This window comes from Xyrauchen texanus, chromosome 47 (assembly GCF_025860055.1).
Source record: "Xyrauchen texanus isolate HMW12.3.18 chromosome 47, RBS_HiC_50CHRs, whole genome shotgun sequence".
Lineage (NCBI taxonomy): Eukaryota > Metazoa > Chordata > Actinopteri > Cypriniformes > Catostomidae > Xyrauchen > Xyrauchen texanus.
In genome coordinates this window covers 16,325,522-16,350,695 of record NC_068322.1, presented here as the reverse complement: position 1 = coordinate 16,350,695, position 25,174 = coordinate 16,325,522, and the positions used below count along the sequence as shown (strand labels likewise).

At 41.6% G+C, this 25,174-nt stretch overlaps 2 protein-coding genes across 5 annotated transcripts in view; one reads left to right on the top strand and one right to left on the bottom strand.

Annotated features, from left to right (window-relative positions):
- The window catches only part of LOC127638759 (serine/threonine-protein phosphatase 6 regulatory subunit 2-like), a 28,358-nt gene extending 20,466 nt beyond the window's left edge, over positions 1 to 7,892 (bottom strand). For both annotated transcript variants that reach the window (XM_052120473.1, XM_052120474.1), the window contains exon 1: positions 7,570 to 7,892. The gene's annotated coding sequence lies outside the window, so the exon portion shown is untranslated. The remainder of the gene's footprint in view (positions 1 to 7,569) is intronic.
- A 600-nt stretch (positions 7,893 to 8,492) lies between these two features.
- Positions 8,493 to 25,042, top strand: LOC127638763 (protein DENND6B-like). Of its 3 annotated transcripts, XM_052120482.1 has the most exons (21): positions 8,493 to 8,695; positions 8,930 to 8,968; positions 9,123 to 9,165; positions 9,245 to 9,357; positions 11,658 to 11,738; positions 11,904 to 12,009; positions 12,346 to 12,425; positions 12,581 to 12,643; positions 12,746 to 12,801; positions 12,907 to 13,029; positions 15,209 to 15,304; positions 15,448 to 15,482; positions 20,669 to 20,728; positions 20,864 to 20,929; positions 21,013 to 21,077; positions 21,380 to 21,469; positions 21,589 to 21,642; positions 21,817 to 21,920; positions 22,017 to 22,119; positions 22,703 to 22,777; positions 22,945 to 25,042. In XM_052120482.1, exons 1-21 carry the CDS (start codon positions 8,543 to 8,545, stop codon positions 23,065 to 23,067), a joined length of 1,728 nt encoding a protein of 575 aa, XP_051976442.1. In that variant the 5' UTR covers positions 8,493 to 8,542; the 3' UTR covers positions 23,068 to 25,042. The 3 variants fall into 3 exon arrangements, 1 of the variants encoding a protein (XP_051976442.1); XR_007969898.1 differs by lacking the exon at positions 22,945 to 25,042 and having other exon boundaries at positions 21,367 to 21,469; XR_007969899.1 differs by lacking the exons at positions 21,013 to 21,077; positions 22,945 to 25,042.
- The last annotated feature ends 132 nt before the right edge of the window (positions 25,043 to 25,174 follow it).

Genomic DNA, 25,174 nt, shown 5'->3' with positions numbered 1-25,174 from the left:
TCAGCAACATTAACTCCGGAGCACAATATATAAAACACTTTGACCTATAAAACAAAAATGAATAAAACAATTTGTGCTGTTTTTTCTTTTTATCAAAATGAGGAAGTCAGGATTAATGGCTACTATGAGCACGGTTTGCTGAAGTAGCATTCACAAAGCAGGACGATTGTTGACAATATTCGGCACGTTTTCGCTGAAAAAACTCAAGCGGCTTATCAGCGTGATTGGGGTGTAATGTCTTTAAGTGACGCCTTAATTTATTTGGCTTCATGCTGCCTTCATGTTGGCTGTGCTGTGCCAACATTTTTAGACACAGTAAACATACCGGTCTTTCCTCGTCTCCCACCGTAGTCACAGTGAAGCCAAGCGCTACATACGCTTCGTCATATTTCCTCGTCTTAGCTTTCGGGAGATTTACGTTTTTCTCATTATCTCCGTCTTTCTCCGCCTTTCTTTTCATCCCCGTTAAATATTTTTCCATGGTGTCTCACGGGTTTGTTATCTGCACTTCATATCTCCGGCTCTGTGCTGTGTGCTCTTCTTCGTTGCAAAAAAAGCATGTTCCCCGAGGTCACACGCGCCCCCCCTGGCATCGCTCCGAGCCCCCTCAGGGGGGCGCGCCCCACTATTTGAGAAGCACTGTCTTAGGGGTGGGCAATATACCGGTAGAAATCTGCATTTACATTTGCATATACATTTTGGATTGTCTCTATCGCGGTAACGCAAAATTGTCACAAAACGTGCACACATTACACACTGTCAGATAAATTGAGGAATCATTGTATATGACTTGTCTCTTTCAGCCAAAACACAATCTGAGTTATATTAAAAAATATCCTGGCTCTTCCAAGCTTTATAATGGGAGTGAATGGTACCATAGGTTTTTGAAACCCAAAAAAGTAATCCATACGGCTCCAGGGGGTTAATAAATGCCTTCTTAAGCGAAGCGTTTTTGTAAGAAAAATATATAACTTTATAAACTAAAATCACTGTCTTCCAGTAACGGCCGTCCGCACATTCACGAGTGTTGAGTTCCGGTGTATGACGTAGGTGTAGCGTAAGCTCCGGTGAGAAGTGACAAATGTGAAAGTTCAGAGGATAGAGGAAGCCAGTGAACTAGGGCTGGGACGATTCATCGACATCATCGATTACATAAATACATCGAGTTGCATAACATGCGTTGGTGTGTCGCAATGAAATAATTTAAATTGCAGCACCCGGTTTAAGCATGGATTCCCCAAAGAACAAGCTGCAGATAAAAAAATAAAAAAAACTCAACCACGGTCATCTAAAGTGTTGGAGTATTTTAGCCTGAGACCTAAAAATGTGGTGGTGTGTAAGCTATGAAAATTGGAAATGGTTTATCACAGCAGTACAACCGGCATGAACGAACACTTGAAGCGAAAGCATCCCGGAGCACTTGTCAAGACGGCAGCACCGTAAGTCCTGTTTACTTTTTGTCCCCACCCTAGCATGACGTATATTAGTATTACAACACGCGTTTCTGTTAGTAGTAGTCACTTAAAATAGATTTTCTAAATGTTTCCTCATCGCCCTCATGTTAAAAGTAATTTCTGCACCACTGCTAACATAACTTTACCCCGTGCATCATCTAATTTGGTTATTTGGCCGTTTAGTATTTTCTGTTTACGTTAACGGCCATGTATGAGTGAGAAAATGGAGTAAACTGTGTGACTGTTACAGTCTGTAAATCGTTTCAATTATATTCCTTGCCCCACTGAGATTTAATTGAGATTCCAATATTTTTAGTTATTCCTGTTAGAAAAAAAGTTAACTGATGCTCGAATTGCACTAATTTTAATATAAGATGGGGGGGGGGGATAAAGGAGGAGAGGTGGAATGTGGAGGGAGGCGAGGAAAAGGAGGAGGGGAGAGAGATTGTGTGTATGTGGTAGTAAGAGTGGTGTGTAAATTAATGAGAGTTGATTAAGAATGCTCAAGTTTTAGTTATTCCTGTTAGAAAAACATTTGTGTTACTCAAATTACACTAATTTTACTGTAAAATGATTTTATGTTGGACTGCTAAACTCAAGGTTGCACAATGGTTTGATATTCCTCCTGAAAGTAACTTGAATTTTACATTTAATTTATTTTGTTATTGGATTGCTAAATGTAGATAGCATTTTCCTTTTACTCGAATTGAACAAGTTCTTACTTAAAATCACTCCAAAATAAAATTAAAGTAATCTACATTTAGCAAACCAACAACAAAATAAATTAAACTAATGTAAAATTCAAGTCACTTTCAGGAGGAATATCAAAAGATTGTGCAACCTCGAGTTTAGCAGTCCAACATAAAATCTCCCCAAAATAAAATTATTGTTGGACTGGGGCTATTTTTTTGCAGAATAATACCCTACAGTGTACAATTTGTTTCTTGTACATTTTTTTGTGTTTAAGAGAAGATCATTTAATAAAATATTGAAATATTAAAAAGACAAGTTTCTTTATATTTATTTCTGGTTAATTAATTGTTATATTAATCAAGTAATAGTAATACAAATTCTTTAGAAAAATCGACAAATTAGTCGTTAGATTAATCGATAAAAAATAACCTACAGTGAACGCGTGGACGGCCATTACCGGAAGCCAGTGATTATAGTTAATTATAATAAGTTATAAATATGGATATTTTTCTTACAAAAGTGCATCGCTTCACTTCAGAAGGCCTTTATTAACCCCCTGGAGCCGTATGGATAACTTTTTTGATGGATGGATGCACTTTTTTGGGCTTCAAAACCTAAGGTACCATATACTCCCATTATAAAGCTTGGAAGAGCCAGGATATTTTTTTATATAAATCTGAATGTGTTTGGCTGAAAGACGAAAGTCATATACAACTAGGATGGCATGAGGGTGCATAAATTTCATTTTTCGGTTAACTAACCCTTTAAGCAATTCCTCCACCAATGCACGTAAATATGGGTCTGACGTTATGGGCTTGTGGTCACGTGAACAACAGAACTGCTGCTGAATAAAACACTTTATTGCTTATGTAATTAGTATTGATACAATATTATTACGGTTTTTAAATAATATGTATAAATAATTTGATATTGATGTCAAATTCCATGACATTCAGTTTTTTACCCATAAATTCAGTTTTTATGACTGCTTTCCACATCACGGAAATCATAGGACCCTAAAGTAAATGAGGCTGGTCCAAAAACTTTAAAGGAATATTCCAGGTGCAGTATTTTAAACTTAAACAACATCATGCATGGCATAATGTTGATTACCAGAATAAAAAAGCTCTAAAGTTGTTTCAATCATTATTTTTATGGTCGTTTTAGGGTTTACAACACTGTTATCATGGCAACAAAGCAGTAAACTTGGATTTAACTTTTCACAGAAAAAGTAAGTGATTTTCTCACACTAAAATCATGTTTGCGTGCTTATTGTTTACTTCTTTTGACTATACATTAAAAGTGAGCACTTTAACATATACATACAATATCTCACAGATATATGTTAATATTTGATTATATCTTTTCAAGTGACAACACTAAAGAAATGACACTTTGCTACAATGTAAAGTAGTGAGTGTACAGCTTGCTGTCCCCTCATAATAACTCCACACACAGCCATTAATGTCTAGCCATTTTCCCTACCCGGTGTCATGTGACTCATTAGTGTTACAAGGTCTCAGGTGTGAATGGGGAGCAAGTGTGTTAAATTTGGTGTCATCGCTCTCACACTCCCTCATACTGGTCACTGGAAGTTCAACATGGCACCTCATGGCAAAGAACTCTATGAGGATCTGAAAAAAAGAATTGTTGCTCTACATAAAGATGGCCTAGACCAGGGGTGCCCAATACGTCGATCGCGATCTACCAGTCGATCGCAAAGGCAATGCTGGTAGATCGCACAAAATTTCAATGTACTTTCTTTAAATTTTTATAAAAATAAAAAAAAATTATTTCCTTCTTTTATTTTCTTTCTGACTTGCACTTGACGAGTACATTTTGACCAGGTGAGATTTTTGTTTATTCAGTTGCCATGACAACTATGTGTGCACCTTCTAAGGGCTTCTAAGGGCTTCTGGGATTATGCAAAACTGTCTGATTCCATTCTATGCAAGTCATCAGAATAAGGTAAATGCCCTGGCTACTGTAATCTATTGTGCTGTTTTGGGTTTAGTATTAAAACTGAAAGATATCAACATTGAACATTATTATATATTTTATAATTAATTAGAAGATGAATTCTATGTAGGGATACATACAGTAGTCCGAACAAGCATTATTGAATTTTTTATGAAACTGTGTTTTTTAGTTGGTAGATCTTACTGAGTTGGTCATTTAAAAGTAGATCATCACACAAAAAAGTGTGGGCACCCCTGGCCTAGGCTATAAGAAGATTGCCTAGACCCTGACAGTGAGCTGCAGCATGGTGGCTAAGACATACAGCGGTTTAACAGGACAGGTTCCACTCAGAACAGGCCTCGCCATGGTCGACCAAAGATGTTGAGTGCACGTGCTCAGCGTCATATCCAGAGGTTGGCTTTGGGAAATAGATGTATGAGTGCTGCCAGCATTGCTGCAGAGGTTAAAGGGGTGGGGGGTCAGCCTGTCAGTGCTCAGACCATACGCCACACACTGCATCAAATTGGTCTGCATGGCTGTCGTCCCAGAAGGAAGCCTCCTCTAAATGTAATGCACAAGAAAGCCTGCAAACAGTATGCTGAACTGGAACCATGTCCTGTGGTCTGATGAGACCAAGATTAACTTATTTGGTTTAGATGGTTTCAAGCATGTGTGGCGGAAACAAGGTGAGGAGTACAAAGACAAGTGTGTCTTGCCTACAGTCAAGCATGGTGGTGGGAGTGTCATGGTCTGTGGCTGCATGAGTGCTGCCGGCACTGGGGAGCTACAGTTCATTGAGGGAACCATGAATGCCAACATGTACTATGACATACTGAAGCAGAGCATGATCCCCTCCCTTCGGAGACTGGGCCGCAGGGCATTATTCCAACATGATAATGACCCCAAACACACCTCCAAGATAACCACTGCCTTGCTAAAGAAGCTGAGGGTGAAGGACTGGCCAAGCATGTCTCCAGACATACACCCTTGTAAAGGTATTCAATGGAAAGGAGGCGGCGAGAACCGGCTTTTCAATATAAATAGTTTAATAGTAAACTTAAAAGAAGACACAAACACACACATGACGGACATGTCCGCAAACAATCTCTCTCTCCCGCACGGCCCTCTGCAGTCAGCCTTTAAACCTCACAGAGGCATAATTAGCCTAATACAGGACCGGGTGTGTAGGATCACGACCCAGCCCTGCCCTCCGCCCTGCAACAACACTATTGAGCATCTGTGGGGCATCCTCAAACGGAAGTTGGAGGAGCACAAGGTTTCTAACATCCACCAGCTCTGTGATGTCATCAAGAGGGTTAAAGCAGAGGGTTAAAGCAGTGCTGGAAAAGACACTTTGGGTACAATTTGTGGCAGTGGTGGCTCAGTGGTTGAGGCTCAGGGTTACTGACCAGAAGGTCTGGGGTTCAAGCCCCAGCACCACCAAGATGCCACTGTTGGGCCCTTGAGCAAGGCCCTTAACTCCAGGTTGCTCCGGGGGGATTGTCCCTGTAATAAGTGCACTGTAAGTCGCTTTGGATAAAAGCGTCTGCCAAATGCATAAATGTAAATGTAAATTTGGACATTTTCACTTAGGGGTGTACTCACTTTTGTTGCCAGCGGTTTAGATATTGATGGCTGTGTGTTGAGTTATTTTGAGAGGACTGCAAATTTACACTGTTACACAAGCTGTACACTCACTACTTTACATTGTAGCAAAGTGTCATTTCTTCAGTGTTGTCACATAAAAAGATATAATCAAATATTTACAAAAATGTGAGGGGTGTACTCACTTTTGTGAGATACTGTATATGGCCCCACTGACTTCCATTGTAATGCCTCACTATAAACCAGATTTTCAAGTCTTTTATTTATTTAAAGAAAAAGAGGGACGAAATTAATTGTTAATTAATTGGTAAGCAATATTATGCCACAAATGCTGTTGATAGAGTTGAAAATGTGGGCTATAAGTTTGAGCGCACAAGTGTTTGTTTGTACTAAAGACATATCCTTGCCAACAGCGAACAAACACACATACACACTCTCTTCCACAAATGTACCCCATGCTGACTCTCAGGCAGACATATAGTTATTTTAAGCATTTGCTTAAATGGCACTAGAGTGGTTAATGCAACAAAGAATAATTCTCTTGTGATCAAATTTCAAGCCTAATGCTCTTAGAACCAATGAAAATACCAAATTCACCGCTTTTGAAGGTAAAAATAGAAGGTGCCACTAGACGTTACATTTTCTCGCAAAAAAGATGCCTACCTATGCCATATTTCATGTGTGTATGCCATACTAAAGACAGCAGCTGGTAACAGCTTTATTGAGCATTACATATTCATCTGATGACATACCAAAGAGAACACACCATACCGGAAAGAAGCTCTATCATTGATCTGCAGCTGTGCAAGCTGAAGCACTTCAGACACTTAGGTCACTTGTGCCCAAAAATACAAGGGGACTTTTTTCCTCCTTTTATGTGGACATCATGGAGTTTCATCTGGTGCATACAGGCACACTATGCTGTTCAGTGCAATAACAACACCCAAAGCACTTACCAATAAACTCTAAACAGGAAAGCAAAAGTCAGCTCTACAATCCATCAAAAATAGAACTAGCATGCAGCATTTCCAAACAAAACATGCAGACACGAGCAGGGATGTTGGGGGGAATCTCTGACAGCAACTGAGGTCAAATAAGTTGGCCATGATTGCAGAACCTGGTCTCCTGAAGCTGCATAATTACCTAGGTAGTTGATCTAGCAACATGTGCTGACCCCTTGACGCCAGGGGGATGTTCACGCATTACAAAACTCCAAGTGAGATTGCAATCAATCAACATACTGAATGGTCAGGATCCTGTTGTATAACTCAATAGTAAAATAACTGCAAAGGATCAACTGACTTCTGCACTACTGAAGTGGCTGCCAATGACAACATGAGTTGGATCAAGTGTTTACAAAGTCAATAACATACCAAAACATTTTCCCACCTCATAGAGCGTATAAGATTCACTTAAATCAAAACGGCATATACGGCATTTTGAAGTTCAGAATAAGAGTTTAAGCAGAAAATATATGCATGTTTACAACTGGGCCCCGTTAGCATCAGCGGCTAACATTAGCAAAAAAAAGGGTTTCCGTGTTTTTATAAGATCCGCAAACTCGAACGAATCAAGTCAGATCCACACTCGTTAATAATCTAAGAGGGTCAGAGGGTCTGTAACGCGAGCATGGCATTTTCAACGCTAAAGAACGGGATGTTTTCAGTTTCTTTGCTACCTCAGCTGGCTAACTTCAGCCGAATCTCAGAAGTTTTTCTGCACCTGAGTGGAAACTAAACTGACACATTTCACACCCAAATAATCCATAAACAACCACGGCTCGTTGCATAACAGGGAGAGCCGGCCCGTGGTGGGCTATTTATCCAAACAGGTAGGCAGTTTTTCCACTCTAACTTACCCCCGATGTGTGTCTGCAGACGGGCTGCTGGCACTGATTGTCAGTTAGTGCTAGTCAGGTTCGTGCAGCGGTGGCGCTGCTGCTGCCCCGCGCGCGCTCTCTCTGAAACCCCGCAGCTGCCACGAGACCGTTTTCCTCTTAACTATCTGCACAGAGCGAGAGCCATCGCGCGCAAAAAAAAAGTTGTTTCCCCTCTCTCGTTTATTTATTTAATTATTTTCAAACAATTATTCTGCTGTAAAGCACTAAGCAGAGATATCTCGAGCAATGAAAGGAACGGGGAGCAGAAAATGAAAATCGTTCTTATGTTTATTCAAAATGGCGAAACCTTCTGTCTGTCAGAGACGCGCGCGTGCGCGTGCTGTCATACGCATGTAGTGCGCGATTCGCGAGTGCATTCCTCTTGCTTGCGCTAATCAACAGTCAACAGTTTTTTGTTTTTGGCTTGGTTTTGGAACATTTACAATATTGCCAAAAAATAAAATGTTTTTATATAAATATAGAGTATATACACGTTTATTATAGAAAATAAATAAGTTGAAGTAAAAAGGAAATTAGAGGAATTAAGGGGAAGATAAAAGGACAGTGTATAAAATAATCTAAATTAAATAGTCTTTTTTTTTTTTTTTTTTGCTTGTCTTTGGAAAATATACAATATCTGAGTGACTACTTGCACTAGGTGTAAATAGCACCTGTATTACAATATTGCCAAACAATCAAAAGTATTTATAGAAGTTTATAAAAATAAATAAGGTGCAGTAAATATGAAATATGTATATAAAGGAGAAGATAAAATAAATATACAATGTATAAAATAAAAGTATTAAAAAATTTAAAAATAAAATAAAATACGAATGTATTTGGAGTCCTCCCCGCTTGAGGGCACTGTTCAGCTTGCGTGATTTTTAAAGGATGACCGAGAACGTGATCACTCACAGAAGCAAGCTGAAATCTAATGGATCCTTAGGAAACAATGGACCCATTTGACAGCTTCGATTCTCGGGAAGGGGCGTCAAAGGCTGCGGCGACAAATGCTGAGATAACGGCACCGTGGTCGTGCTTCTCCGCTTGGCTCGAGTGTGTGTGCGTCGTTACCTTCGACCTCGAGCTCGGACAATCTATTGAGGTACACAAATGATGTGCATGTATCTCTTGCATCTGTTTGTTTGTGCAGTATGTTGCCAGCGTAACTGAAGGGCCGCCTCAGAATTGTTAACTGTTATAAGTAAAATATGTTTTAAGTGACATGTCTTTGACAGTAAAACAGTATAAAGTTCCAGTCTTGAGTGTTTTTTTGTTTGTAACATTGAATCACTGTATGAATCACATCTATCAGTAAGACGCTTTCTGTTGTCACCAGCTCGTTTACCCCTATGATGCCAAGCTCACAGAAAAGGAGGTAAGGCGAATTTCTAGTATTGTTTATTTTCCAGATACAGTGTCATAAACGTACTTTATACAGATAAGTATGTAAACAACCATTTCCAAACCTGTTAATTCCCTCCAAATGACTCTCAAATTACTAAAATGCTTTCCTTTCTTCTGTTCTCTAGAAGACAAGCATCTGTTATTTATCCTTTCCTGACTCATACTCAGGTAATTTGCTAACGTCAGTTCTGCCATGATAAATAGCTGAAACACAAACATCACAGCTCAATCACATGTCTTTTTGCAGGATGCCTCGGGGACACTCAGTTCAGCTTCAGACTGCGGCAGTCTGTGGGCCGGAGTGGCTCTTGGTTTGGACAAGAGGACGTGTACAACAGGGACGCCCCCGTGACTCTGCAGGTAAGAATATTGACTTGTGTGGAATTGCAGTTTTGAAAACAGCAGTTTTCAAGGTGCTGTTTTTCCATTCACCTGGCCTTAATTATAAGGTACAGTGGCCAAGGGGTGCACAACACACAACATAACAAAAATAAGCCACAACACAACAAAATTTTGCCACAACACAACGAAATTAAGCTACAACGCAACGATAATAAGCCACAACACAACGATAATAAGCCACAACACAACGAAATTTAACCACAACCCAACAGAAATAAGCCACAACATAACACAATGGTAATAAGCTATAACACAACGGTAATAAGCCACAACACAACGGTAATAAGCCACAACACAATGGTAATAAGCCAAAACACAACGATAATAAGACAAAACACAACTGAAACAAGCCACAACACAACCAAATTAAGCCACAACACAACCAAATTAAGCCACAACTCAACTAAATTAAGCCACAACACAATGCAATTTAGCTTCAACAAAACAAAATTAAGCCACAACCCAACAGAAATAAGCCACAACATGATGAAATAAAGCCACAACACAATGGTAATAAGCCACAACACAACTGAAATAAGCCACAACACAACCAAAGTAAGCCACAACACAACTGAAATAAGCCACAACACAACCAAAGTAAGCCACAACACAACTGAAATAAGCCACAACACATCTGAAATAAGCTACTACACATCTGAATTAAGCCACAACACAACTGAAATGGGGCACAACACAACTGAAATAGGGCACAACACAACCAAATGAAGCCACAACACAACTGAAATAGGCCACAACACAACTGAAATAGGCCACAACACAACTAAATTAAGCCACGGGCAAATCAAAATTTAGCCACAGCATAACTTTAATAAGCCACAACACAACGGTAATAAGCCACAGCATAACTTTAACAAGCCACAACACAACAAAACTAAGCCACAACACAACTGAAACAAGCCACAACACAACTGAAATAAGCCACAACACAGCCAAATTAAGCCACAACACAACTGAAAAAAGCCACAACACAGCCAAATTAAGCCACAACACAACTGAAATAAGCCAGAGTCTGCTCCATGCCATGTCACAGCCATGCCTCAGCCTGCTCCATGCCATGTCACAGCAACGCCGTAGCCTGCTCCATGCCATGTCACAGCAATGCCTCAGCCTGCTTGTCAGTACCGCCAAGTCTCTACTCATGTCCACGACCACAGAGGTCATTTCCGAGTCTCTGCCAGTGTTCATGACCACATAGGTCTTTTCCAAGTCTCTGCTCATGTCCACGACCACAGAGGTCGTCTCAGCCCATGCCCATAGAGATTATTTCCAAGTCTCTGCCAGTGTTCACGACCACAGAAGTCACTTCCAAGTCTCTAACAGTGTTCACGACCACAGAGGTCGTCTCTGAGTCTCCGCTTATGCCCACTAGCACAGAAGTCATACATGAGTCTGTCTATGCCCACGACTACAGAGGTCGTTCCTGAGTCTCAGACCATGCCCACGACAACAGAGGTCGCTCCTGAGACGCTGTCCATACCCACAACCACAGAGGTCACTCCCGAGACTCTGCTCGTGTTCATGACCACTGAGGTCATTTCCCAGTCATCCTGGACTCTTAGCCTCGAGCCTGCCACGGCTCTGCATTATACGGCTTCGCCCTTCGAGCCTGCCTCGGCCCCGCTTTCTGCTTCACCCCTCGAGCCTCCAATGGATCTGCCTGCCATGGCTCCACCCTCAGAGTCCTTCACGGCTCCAGTCTCTAGTCTGTGGTCACCACTCAGGCCTCCTGACGCTGTTTCAGCTCTGTTGCCGTCAACCAGGCCTCCTGATACATTCCCTAACCTGAAATGGTCTCCCTGGTCTCATGGCCGTCTGCCTGACCTCCTCTGGTCTCCTGGATCTCCTGGCCATCCGCCTGATCTACTCTGGTTTCCCTGGTCTCTTGACTGTCCGCCGGATCTGCTCTGGTCTTCTGGGTCTCTTGACCGTCTGCTTGATCTACTCTGGTGTTCTGGGTCTCCAGATCATTTTGTTCCTGTGTTTACCCCATTACATTGTACTTTGTTACAGTTGTGTGGCTTTTCATTTTTGTTGTTTCTTTATTTCATTGTATTTTGGCTTTATTAGTTGTGCTGTGGCTGAATTTAGATGAGTTGTGGCTTAATTCTGTCAAACGTTTTCTTTATATTGAATATCAACATGCTAGTGCACCAATGATTGAGTTGTGCAGTGAACTAATAAATTAATCCAGAAATTAATCTCTTATAGTGATTCTAATGATCCCACTTGTCTTTCAGAAGGAGCATGCACATTTCCATGGTTACGTGTATTTCAGACAAGTGAAAGATGCATCTGTCAAAAGAGGCTACTTTCAAAAGGTAGGCCTTAGTAACTAATCTGAAACTGAAGAGGTTATAAATGTCCTTGAAATTAACATCTTTATTTAATTACTTTGCTGTCAAAACAAAAAACAGTGTAAATAGTTAAGGCAGTTTGTTCTGAATACAAACCTCTAATAGAGTCTTATCTCTCTCTATTCCCAGTCTCTGGTGGTGGTGTCTAGACTTCCATTTGTGCACCTGTTCCACTCGCTGCTGCAGGTCATTGCTCCTGAATACTTTGAAAAACTTGAACCTTTTCTGGAGACAGGTGAGGCCAACTTGACTTGAAGTTGGTGTCTTCTAACTCAAATTAGTTAGTTTGAAAATAATTTACTCTATATAATGCCAATCGGGTTATTCAGTCCCAATAAAGGGTTAGATTTTCAAAAAAGGTTTCAAAAACTGTTCACAAATACAAGCATTGACTTTTCAGTGTTCACATATTCTCTGTAAAACCCCATCTGAGTATCTGTGATGGTACAATATATCAATCTAAAGTGTTTACGGTTTTTGGGTTGATGAAGTCAGTGTCCATCATCATCTTTAGACATTAAGGCTTCTTAAACATAAAATATAAACCTCAATCTTGGTTAATCTGTTGCAGTCTGTAATGAAATTGACCAATGGCCAGCACCGATACCAGGGCAGATTCTTAATTTACCTGTGATGGGTGTGGTGATGCAGGTGAGAACATCACTGGAAAAACTCCTTAGAGCTCATCCTCAGAGCTTATCATTATACTTCTCCATAAAAACTGTCCGGATGGCTCAGATAATTATTTAGAAGTTATATGCCATTGGCCTGCATCCATTCGACTTCGTCCAATGCTCTATTTGCAGGTCAGAATTCCCTCAAAAGATGAAGTACCAAGAGGAAGCCCTGTAAAACAGACACAAACTGAGGTACTTCTTTCATTATGCAAAGACTGTCATACGTTCTTGTCCTTTTATTTAAACATAATATTAGGTTCATTAATAAAAAATAAAGAAAATCTGTTTTTGCAGAATGAGCTCCCTGCCCCCACAGTTCTTCCAACAATTTTCGAGCTGGATCTTTTTAAGTGAGTATTCTACTGCTTGTGCATGTATGTGGTCTTTAATTACTTAAACATCTGTTGATTTTACAGCATTCACTGAAAGCACTAATTGACCTTTCATGTGATCAGATGTTTCCAGTCAGTCCTGATTCACGTGCAGATGCTCTGGGAGCTGATTTTGCTAGGAGAGCCAGTGGTTGTTATGGCACCTTCTCCAAAGGTCTCCTCAGAGACTGTGCTGGCTCTGGTTGGGTATGGACAGAGTGTACTCATTGCTCACTTCCTAGCAGATTATATACGTCAATCATTCTGAGGAACCGGAAAAAATTAGCAGTGGCAATCAGTGTCTGGGGTTTCCATTGTTCTGTTTACTTTTTAAGCTCTTGCTTATGTTTATTCATAATCAGTTACAGGGCCATAACCACAATATACATTGAGAGGGGCATGTTCCTTCCAATATTCAGATTAGTGGTTGACCGTTGAGGGTTTCATGTTGATTAATTATGTTGGTTTGACAAAGCCAACATACTGTTAGCTTACAGACTTGGTTTAGGGTTTTTCCAAAATCCCTAAACCAAGACAAAAATGATCAATTGTAACTCCTCCTAGAGCTATCAAGCTATAGACACCAAACCTTCAGATTTGTCTGAAGGGGGTCGCACACCGAACGAGAGGTGCAGCGCCGCGTGGCGCGACGTCTAGAACAACTCACAGGTATCGCACACCGGACGCGCACATTCTATTCGCGCGAGTTCAATTTTTAATCAACTCCTGGTAGAAGTCTAGAAGAGCTGCACGATGGGTGAGTTTTAACTTGATGTATTATTTATTTTTTATGTTAATTGAATAATAGCTGATGTTTGAACGTTAATCAAGTAAAAGTGTCTATCACGTTGTTAAGTCTGTTATTTTGTTGTAACGTTATCCGTTGTCTTGGCAACTATGTTACATAATACAATAGTATTTATTTAGCTAGCGTTTAGCTAACCCGAGTGAAAACGTTAACCAAACAAGTTATTTGATATATTCTTTTTTATTATATACGTAAATGACGATATGTTATTTCTTTGTAACATAATGTTATAATGTTATAGATTTTTTCCAATATGACTTTATTCAAGCTGTTAAATTAGGAATGTTAAACTAAATGTATATTGCAGCACAGGGTTAATTCAGTATGTACATTAACGACGATTTGAGACAAATAAATGTAAATTTAATATACAACTATGTAAATGGCGCTCTGTGGCGCGGCAGGGTTTTGAACAAGGTCCTGAGCCATGGCTGGGTGCCGCGGACAGATGCTGAATGGCGCCGCCGGTGTGTGTACACTCATAGAGAATAATGTGTTCGAATTTTAAAGACATGGCGCTGCGCGACGCGGCGCTGCGCTTCTCGTTCGGTGTGCGACCCCCTTGAGTTGGGTTGTTGTGACTTTTTTAACTAAACAAAATTATGGTGGCATACAGCAGAAGATAATCTGAAAAAAATCTGAAAATTCCATAGATTTACATTGAAGGAATGTTGGAATAGGCCTGCAATGGAATGCTCATTAATTCAAACTCCGCCAAAAAATGTAAACATAAACAGACTCTCATGAGGCTTTTCATTTGTTTTAACTTACTCTCTCTTTCATGCATGTATATCTGTCTGTTTGTCTATCTATCTGAAGGTTTCTCTGATTTATCTATCTATCTTGCTAGCTGGCTGGCTATTTGCCTTTCTGTAATGTCTGTATAGCCATCAAACATTAAAAATGGTTTATACAGAAAAGGCTTTGTGAAGCCTTGACAAACTCCCCCTATCCTTAATATGTGGTAACATCCTTGATTGGTTACAACAAAAACTCCAAGATATAATACTTTGGAACTGTTCAGAATTGTCATAACTTTTAAAAATTGAGATTAAAGGGGGCCTGGGTAGCTCAGTGAGTATTGATGCTGTCTACCACCCCTGGAGTCTTAAGTTCGAATCCAGGGTGTGCTGAGTGACTCCAGCCAGATCTCCTAAGCAACCAAATTGGCCCGGTTTCTAGGGAGGGTAGAGTCACTTGGGGTAACCTCCTATTAGTGGTTCTTGCTCTCAATGGGGCACGTGGTAAATTGTGTGTGGATCGTGGAGAGTAGCATGACCCTCCACATGCGGAGTCTCCACAGTGTCATGCACAACGAGTCACATGATAAAATACGTGGATTGATGGTCATAGAAGCGGAGGCAACTGAGACTTGTCCTCCACCACCCGGATGGAGTTAATTGAGTAACCACACCGCCACAAGGTCCTACTAAGTAGTGGGAATTGGGCATTCCAAATTGGCAGAAAAGGGGATAATTCAATTTTGTTTTATTAGATTAAATAGCAAAAACCTCAATCTGTTTGAATCTATTTGAATTGTGTTATTTTGTGTTACTTGAATATATTGCTCTGTTGTAGCTCCATCACCCCATTGCACTACTGTGGGGATTACCGGCCCTACTTCACCATTCATGACAGTGAATTCAAGGAGTACACCACCAGAACTCAGGCACCGTAAGATCAAACACAAACTCCTCAATATAATCACTCTTTAAGATATATTTTGTAAGAAAATGCATTGATCAGGTGTGAGTTACTTCCATCGTGTTTGGGGCAGGATATGACTCTTCCATGATCCATCTGTGTTCTACTTTCAGGCCCAGTGTGATACTGGGTGTCACAAACCCTTTCTGTCACGGTATTTAATCCTATGTCTCTTCCTTGTCTCGTGCCTTGTTCTTAGTGTGTGTTGTGTGGGTGCGTGAATGTGTGGGCGTGTTGTTTGTACCATGATTAGCGCTCTGCCGCAATCACTCCTCTCACCAGCTGTTACTTATTCCCATTCCCTTTAAATTCTCACCACTCTCTCATCTCCTTGTCAGATCGTTGTTTGTGATGTCCGGTGTTGTTCGCTCTTCAGAGTTCCAGTCCAGTTCTCTCGTGGTCCCTGTTTCAGGTCCTGTTTGCTGTTACCCGGATTCGCCGTGTCTGTTCAACACTTCTCTTCACTCTTCTCACCACGCATCATCTGACCATTGGAGACTCTACGCCACTAGACCATCACCCCGACTTTTCCCCTATCTTCTCAATTTGACTGTCAATAAACTAATTGTCAACTTGCAACTTGCTTCCTAGCTTCATTACGCCACAGAACGATCTGACCACAAGATGGAAGCAGCGAGTAACAATTCAGACAGCCTAGAAGAATTGCGTGATGAACAGCAGACTTCAGTATGGAGAACCAGGAGAAGAATCTCAATGACACGGCTCAGCTGTCCAGGCTCTAGTGGCGCAGGTGTCCGGACTCACCCAGCAAATTCAACTTCTGCGAGCTCCCACTGCGCCACCCGCACCGCTGATTCCTCAACCACCACCAGCTCCTCCCAGTCGGAGCCCCGCCTACCGGTTCCAGAGCTATATTCAGGTGAACCTAATTTTTGCCGAAGCTTTTCTAACACGATGCTCAATGCATTTTTCTTTACAACCCAGAACATTCTGTGATGAAAGAACCAAGGTCGCTTTTGTCCTGACGCTACTTTCTGGGAGAGCTGCCCTTTGGGGAACGGGCGTGTGGGAGAATCAAGATGAATGCTGCACCTCTTTTCAAGCACTCTCCGCGGAGATGAAGCGAAGCTTCGACCGTGCTGTCTCCGTAGAGAGGCAGCCAGAGTGCTGGCCGACTTAGCGCCAGGGGAGAGATCTGTATCAGACTTTTCTATCGAAGTTCGGACGCTTAGCGCGGAGAGCCAATGGAACGAGGAGGCGAGTGGGACATGTTCCTGCATGGGCTGGCTGATCGGCCCAAAAGGAGATATACGCCATGGATCTCCCCACCAAGCTAAACGATTTGATCGCTTTGGCGCTTAGAGTGGACGCTAAGGTTATCCAGAATGGAACAGCGAGTACAAACCAACCGCCTCTTGAGAGGATTAGGCGGTCAATGTTCTGGAGGCGGGACGCTGCTCAGCCCCGGCTCTGTGATCCCGAGCCCATGCAGGTGGGTCGAGCCCGCTTTCCCGGAGGAGAAGGAAAGGCGGAGATCCCAGGGACTGTGTTTGTACTGTGGTGGTGCTGGACATTTTGCCTACAACTGTCCTTTAAAAGGATCCTACCGATAGCAAGTATGAGGCTACTATCGGGTGGGATCTCCGCCGAGAAGACCTCATCCACATCTACCCTCCTTCCGTAAGTCTTCAATGGTCTAATCACCGCCACGACTGTCGAAGCACTTCTGGATTCTGGGGTCAAGGAAATTTCATGGACTACACTTTTGCACTCAACCACCAAGTCCCCTCAAGTCTCTCACTCACCGGATCGCTGTTCACGCCTCAATGGCCAGAAACTTCCCACCATTTCCTAGCCACTGAAGACATCACTCGCCACGCCAGGCAATCACACCGAGACCATCTCCTTCTACATACTGGACACTCCTCTTGCCCCCATCGCCCTTGGTCATCCCTGGCTCACCCATCACAACCCTAAAGTGGACTGGCAGTCTAAGTCTGTGTCAGCGTGGAGCACTCAATGTCATAAGTCTTGTCTTGTTTCTGCCTGTTCGCCTGTTTTTGTCCCTGTTTTTCAGGAAGAGGCGGTGGATTTATCTAACGTGCCCGCTGAGTACCTGGACCTGAAGGAGGTGTTCAGTAAGTCTCGGGCTGCTTTCTCCTCCACATCGCCCCTATGACTGTGCCATAGAGTTATTGCCAGGTACATCTCCGCCTAAGGGCAAGTTATATTCACTCTGATTCCAGAGAGGGAGGCTATGGAGAAATATATTTCTGATTCTCTAGCTAATGGATTCATCCGCTCTTCCTCTTCAGCCGGGGCGGATTCTTTTTGTGGGGAAGAAGGATGGATCTCTGCAACCTTGCATTGATTATCGGGTTGAACAACATCACGGTAAAGAATACTTATCCTCTACCGCTGATGTCTTCAGCTTTTGAGAGGTTGCAGGGAGCATCCATCTTCACGTAAATTGGATTTACGTAATGCTTATCATTTGGTCCGCGATCAGGGAGGGGGATGAATGGAAAACCGCTTTAACACCCCCAGGGGGCACTTTGAATACTTGGTCATGCCGCTCGCTTGTCCAACTCCCCAGCTGTCTTCCAGGCACTCGCCAATGACGGCTAGCGAGACATGGTTGATCAGTTCATATATGTTTACCTGGATGACATATTGATTTTTTCTTCTTCTCTCCAGGAACATGTGCAGCACGTCCGCTAGTGCTTCAGAGATTGCTAGAGAATGGGCTTTTGTCAAGGCGAGAAATGCTTTTCATGCACAGTCTGTTCCTTTCTTAGGGTACATCGTGGTCGGTTGAGGGAATGCGATGGATCCTGAGAAGATCAAGGCTGTGGTAGATTGGCCAAGTCCAGAGTCTCGTAAGGCCCTACTGAGATTCCTGGGGTTCGCCAATTTCTACCGGGCGCTTCATTCGCAATTTCAGTCAACTAGCCACACCTCTGACCGCCCTGACCTCCCCAGAACAACGCTCAGGTGGTCAGACGCAGCTGAGGCTGCGCTTGCCAAACTGAAAGGTTGCTTTGTTTCAGCCCCCATCCTGATAACCCCTGATCCATCACGCCAGTTCGTGGTGGAGGTCGATGCATCAGAGGTGGGGGTAGGCGTAGTGCTATCCCAGCTGCTCTCCTTCAGACGACAAGATACACCCTTGCGCTGCTTTTTTCTCATCGCTTGTCCTCGGCCTAACGTAATTATGACATTGGTAACAGAGAGTTGTTGGCAGTCAAGTTAGCTTTGGAGGAATGGCTCACTGGTTGGAGGGTTCGGGGTACCTTTTATCGCCTGGACCGATCACAAGAATTTGGAATATATTCGCACAGCTAAAAGATTAAACTCCAGGCAGGCTCGGTGGGCTCTTTTTTTCGGTCGCTTTGATTTTACTCTCTGCATCGCCCGGTTCCAAGAACATCAAACCCGATTCTTTATCACGTATTTTTGATCACTCCAACGCTCGCCTACTCCTCGAAAGTGCATTTTACCAGAGACTCTATTCATCTCTACACTCACATGGGAGATCGAATCAAGGTCAAGACGGCCTTAGAAGGGTAACGCTCGCTCGGTGCCCACCGAACCGCTTGTTTGTGCCGGAGGGGTTACGGTCCAGCGCTATTCAGTGGGGACATTGTTCTAATGTGGCTTGTCATCCAGGAGTTAATCGAACTAAGTTTTTAGTCAAGCAACGCATTCTGGTGGCCTTTGATGGTTCGTGACGCTCACAGTTTTGTTTTGGCTTGCTCAGTCTGCGCCACTGGTAAGAGTTCCAATCGACCCCCAGACGGGTTACTTCAACCGCTGCCGGTGCCATCGAGACCCTGGTCCCATATCGCTCTAGATTTTATCACCGCCTCCCACCCTCACAGGGACACACGGTAGTTTTAACCGTGGTGGACCGGTTCTCGGCATGCCCACTTCATTCCCTTGCCCAAATTACCCTCTGCCAAGGAGACAGCGGTGATTGTCATTGACCACGCCTTTCGCTACATGGCCTCCCGACAGATGTGGTCTCTGACAGAGGACCCCAATTTGTGTCCAAATTTTGGCGAGAATTTTGTAAATTACTGGGAGCTACTGTTAGTCTGTCCTCAGGGTTTCATCCCCAGAGCAATGGTCAATCTGAGCTGAGCCAACCAGGATCTGGAGAGAACGCTACGATGTTTGGTATCCAAGAATCCTTCCTCATGGAGTCAGCAACTGTCTTTTGTTGAGTACGCCCACAACACGCTACCAGTATCATCCACGGGCCTATCTCCGCTTGAGTGTAGTGTAGGTTACCAGCCACCTATTTTTCCTAGTCTGGAATCTGAGTCGCGTCCCTCCGGCCACGCTTCGTCCAGAGGTGTCACCGCGACTTGGACTAGGGCCCGGAGACTCTACTCCAAGTGGGGTCACGCACCAAGGCCAAAGCTGATCGCCACCGGTCTAGGGCCTCCCGTGATACGCCGTTGGTCAAAAAGTGTGGCTTTCTACTAAGAACATTCCTCTACGCTCCGTGATCTAATAAACTTGCACCTAAATTTATTGGCCCGCTCGCTGTCACCAAGATCGTTAGTCCGTGGCAGTCCGCCTCAACCTTCCTCCAGCTGCATAGGAGAATTCACCCCGTATTTCATGTATCCAAAATAAAACCCGCCTTTTATTCCTCAAGATTAACCCGCCGTTCCGTTCCCCCGCCACTGTAGACGGGAACCTACTTATTCGGTCAACCGTGATTCTGGACTCAAGACGGAGGGGACGCTGGATTTCAGTACCTGGTGGACTGGGAAGGTTACGGTCCGGAGGAGAGAGGTTGGGTACCGCCAGAGACATTCTGGATCACTCCCTTATCGATGACTACAATCGGCAGGTAGGGAGCCTGGGAACGCCAGGAGGCGCTCCTAGGGGAGGGGTACTGTCACGGTATTTAATCCTATGTCTCTTCCTTGTCTCGTGCCTTGTTCTTAGTGTGTGTTGTGTGGGTGCGTGAATGTGTGGGCGTGTTGTTTGTACCATGATTAGCTTCTGCCGCAATCACTCCTCTCACCAGCTGTTACTCATTCCCATTCCCTTTAAATTCTCACCACTCTCTCATCTCCTTGTCAGATCGTTGTTTGTGATGTCCGTGTTGTTCGCTTCTTCAGAGTTCCAGTCCAGTTCTCTCGTTGTCCCTGTTTCGGGTCCTGTTTGTTGTTACCCGGATTCAGCCGTGTCTGTTCAACACTTCTCTTCACTCTTCTCACCACGATCATCTGACCATTGGAGACTCTGCCCACTAGACCATCACCCCGACTTTTCCCCTATCTTCTCAATTTGACTGTCAATAAACTAATTGTCAACTTGCAACTTGCTTCCTAGCTTCATTACGTCACACTTTCTTTATAAAGACCTTTCAGTGCTGGCCACATATCATACGAATTGGAGACCTCAAGATGTCTGGTATATAATACTGCTTTTTAACCCCATGACTCATTATACTGTCCTGCTGTTTTCATACATTTTTGTACATGAGGAGTATATGTAATTTTCGTATATATTTCATTTAGGTTTAAGGTTGGTTTCTCTGTTCTGCAGGTGATTTGCCAAAGCAGCTGAAGACCAAGAAACTTGCCAAGTTGAAAACACTGGATACAAAACCAGGTAGAAAACAAGAAGTTCCATTAGTCTTTGCATTTGTTTTCTCCTGACTTTTAGTAAAAAAAGATTTCTGTCCTCCCATAAAGGTATATACACAGCGTACAACACGTTCCTACACAAAGATAAAGCCCTTATCAAACGACTCTTAAAGGTAGGCTATAGATGTTGATTCATGAAAAATTCATTAAAAGTGAGTTCTTACTGGACAAAGGTTTCCAGTATCAAGTAATTTGTGTGCCTAGACTGAAATTAGATTTTGGGATTTTACTGTAGGCGGGGCTACCTAGAGAAATAGAATCCTAGTGATCAACAAAACATCCTGATGGCGACAGGCTGTCACTCATTGCGGTTGTGGCAAAAACTTAGCTTTACATGAAAGGGATTGCTTTTATTTATAGTTTTATCACATTGCACTGATGACACGTGTCACACATTGTTAGTTTTTTCTTTCAGGGTATCCAGAAAAAAAGGCCGTCAGAGGTGCAAAGCAGCATCCTAAGGCAGCATCTGTTGGAGCAGACACAGAGTTTCATTCTCCCACTGGTGAATTTTAAAAAAATTATATTTTAGACACTGGACCTCAACTAAAAGACAACCTTTCTTTTTCATTTTAATCAAAGAACTATCCTCAGCCTCAACTTAACACCCATTCTTTTCTTTAGGAGCAGTATTTGGCCAGTCTGATGCCCCCGCAGAGAACTATAACTCCATGGAAGGTTGGTTCAAGATTACCTAATCAGATTTTAATTGATTTCATTGAAGGAGAAATGCATGAAATCGATAGAAGGCATAGTTCTCTTAACCTCTTTCCATAACTTATATTGAGCCATTAACACAAAGTTAATTCTCAGAGTTCAATTGGCAATAAAACTGTAGGATGTGTTTCTCAGACCCCTCCTCAGATCCGGTCCTTCAGTCAGGAGGAGTTTATGAAGACACTGGAGCAAGCACAGCTTACCTCTGTGCTGAAAGGAGATTGGATGGGCCTGTACAGGTAACCCACCAGGAACTACTTGTTCTGGAACTGAAGACTGAACCTTCCCATTAATTGCACATACAGTATTTACTATAATGTGTGTGTGGTTTCCAGGCGGTTCTTTCGTTCTCCAAACTTTGACGGCTGGTATCGTCTCAAACACAGAGAGATGACTCAGAAAGTAGAATGTCTTCATTTAGAGGCCATCTGTGCAGCTGTGAGTATAATATTAATCTCTACTCATACAACTAAAGATAGTATTGTAAGGAATCAAATTCATTGTACTTTGAAAACATACTAGAACTTTCAGAACTCAAAACTTCCTTCACAGTGGGAAAAAAAGACCAACTATTGAAACTAAGCTGCAAAAATGTCTCCTCCTGTAAACAAGTTTCTGACGACAGAAAAATACATTAGTTTGCAAGTTAAAGGAGTCTAGGCATGCCATCTGCAAATGTACCTGGAGTTGCCTGTACAATAAAGCAGTCAAAGTGTGCATGCGTCAAGTGTCCGTACGGGCTTGCGGTCAAAAGAGTATACTTGGAAAAGCTAGTGAAAAGGAAACTGTAGCCTTTTAGCTGCATAGCAGCAAAAAAATACATAAAAATAGAACTTTAATCAAATTATTAGTGGACCTCTAATTAGTGGTAAATTGCATTTCAAAAAATTTGTTTATGACACCTTTTAAAACATGATTACCATTTTAACATTTTTTTACCATTTTATATCGAGTGTGTGTTCAGAAAAAAGAATGTTTAATGACTTTAATTCAGTTTTTTGTGTTTGTTTTTTACACACAGGATCTGCTGACATGGACCAAAGACAAATCAGAGGTAGAAATTGTTGACCTCATCCTGAAATTGAGAGAAAAACTGGTGAGTGAATCTTAGTTAATAATTAGCTTATGGCCCCCTTCAAACCTTAATTTATTTACAGTGCCGTCTTCTGAATTTGACGGAACAAAGAGAGCATTGTTAGATTCTTTTGCCTCAAGACATTTGCATGAAGCTTCTCTCTCTCTTCCTCTGCATATCCTACCCAGGTGAGAGCTCGAAAACACCAGCTTCAAGTGAAGGAAGAGCTACTGAAGAGATTGGAGCAGTCCATCCAGACCATTATCAGCTCCTTGCCAGAGGATCTACAGACAGTATTACACAGACAATGACAATAAGACCCACATGAGCACTGACCAGCAGACCCTTTGACATACACAGACAGTCTTTGATAACACTAATATTCAGAAACACTGATATCAGCACCCATACCAGCAATATACAGTTGAAGTCAGAAGTTTACATACACCTTAGCCAAATACATTTAAACTCCATTTGTCACAATTCCTGACATTTAATCATAGAAAACATTCCCTATCTTAGGTCAGTTAGGATCTCTACATTATTTTAAGAATGTAAAATGGCAGAATGATAGTTGAGAGTATAATTTATTTCAGCTTTTATTTCTTTCATCACATTCCCAGTGGGTCACAAGTTTACACACACTTTGTTAGTATTTGATAGCATTGCCTTTAAATAGTTTATCTTGGGTCAGACGTTTTGGGTAGCCTTCCACAAGCTTCTCACGATAATTTGCTGGAATTTTGTGATTTTTAATTGAGAATCATTATTGATAGTAGTCCATGTGATTTAGATTGAGCTCTAATGCAATCAAAACAAATATAAGGTTGGTTTAATGGCAACAAAACACAATACCTTCACGTATAAGCTACTTTAATTATATAGCACACAATATTAAAACTACCTGCCTAATATTGTGTAGGTCCCCCTCATGCTGCCAAAACAGTGCCAACCCGCATGTCAGAATAGCATTCTGAGATGCTATTTTTCTCACCACAATTGTACAGAGCAGTTATCTGAGTTACCGTAGACTTTGTCAGTTTGAATCAGTCTGGCCATTCTCTGTTGACCTCTCTGTTGTAATCCCAGACTGACATGATGTTCAGTGGGGGGCTCAGTGGTGGCCTTGCTGTCTGTTGCGGGGCTCCGTGTTCTTCTATTCTAATATTTATATTTACAAAATTAATGTTTGGGAGTCTAACATTTATATTTCCTATTGACACACAAAAGCTGAAGATATAAATAACCATCTTAAGAAATGCTTTTGTTAAACATCTTATGTGCCTAAGACTTTTGCACAGTCCTGTATATTGTATCTTTCTGCCACAAATGTCCCTCTTTTTTGTTTTTCTAAACCTTGGACCTTATTTGTAAAGAAAGTAGATTTCTGAAAAAAAAAGTGAAATTTTCACTTTTTATTAGTTTGTCTAAAAATGTGAACCACACTCTGCACTTTTTTTTATTATTATTTTGACATTTTCAGTTAGTATATGTATATTCATGTTCTAAGGATCAGCCATACTGGAGCTGAGAACATTTAGCGTCTTATTAATGCAAGTTTCTGTGATTGCTCCTCAACAGACAACAGCTTATTTTGATCGCTTGTTTGATTAGTTTTAACCAGTTGAGTTGCAATTATTAAAATGGATTTAACATAAATAATGCCACTGTTTCAGTTTTACTAAATATTTGTCTGTTTTTTATAATTAGGACTATATTATAGTCTCTGTTTAAACAGATAAGCTGTAAGACTGTGTATAGACAGCTTGTGATGCTAAATTATATGTTATCATTAGCTGTGCTTTTGCTTATTTAAGTGTGTAATATGTCTTAAAAGGATGGAAGTTGATGTAAGGCCAATCAATTGAATGGATATGGTGCATGCACAATGGGGTTTATAAATACATAAAAACAATAATGACAACATATGGAATTAGCCACAGCTGAATGTACTTTGTTTGTTTTCTGTATTTTAAATGTTACCTTAGATTATTTGCAGAAAACTCCACTTCACTATTGATTTATTTGTGAATAAAATCTGATCTGAGGTGGAAAGTGGCTAAATCATGGTTAAATAGTCGATCACATGAAAATATTCAAATACCTGACATTGCAGATTGTTCAGCATACTCTTTTTTTATTATTTTTTTTTTTTTATTATTCTTTTCTTCTTTTTTTTTTTACTTTAGTAATAAACAGAATTTGCAACGAGTCAACCAGATTTATAATATTTTTTTTAAAAAATTTGCCATTGGATTATTACAAATGTATATTATTTTAATGATATTACAAGGTATATATATATATATATATATATATATATATATATATATATATATATATATATATATGTATACATATAAATCTGTGGTCTGAAATTGTAATGGAATAAAACGAAATGTTGTTTAAAATGGTTTG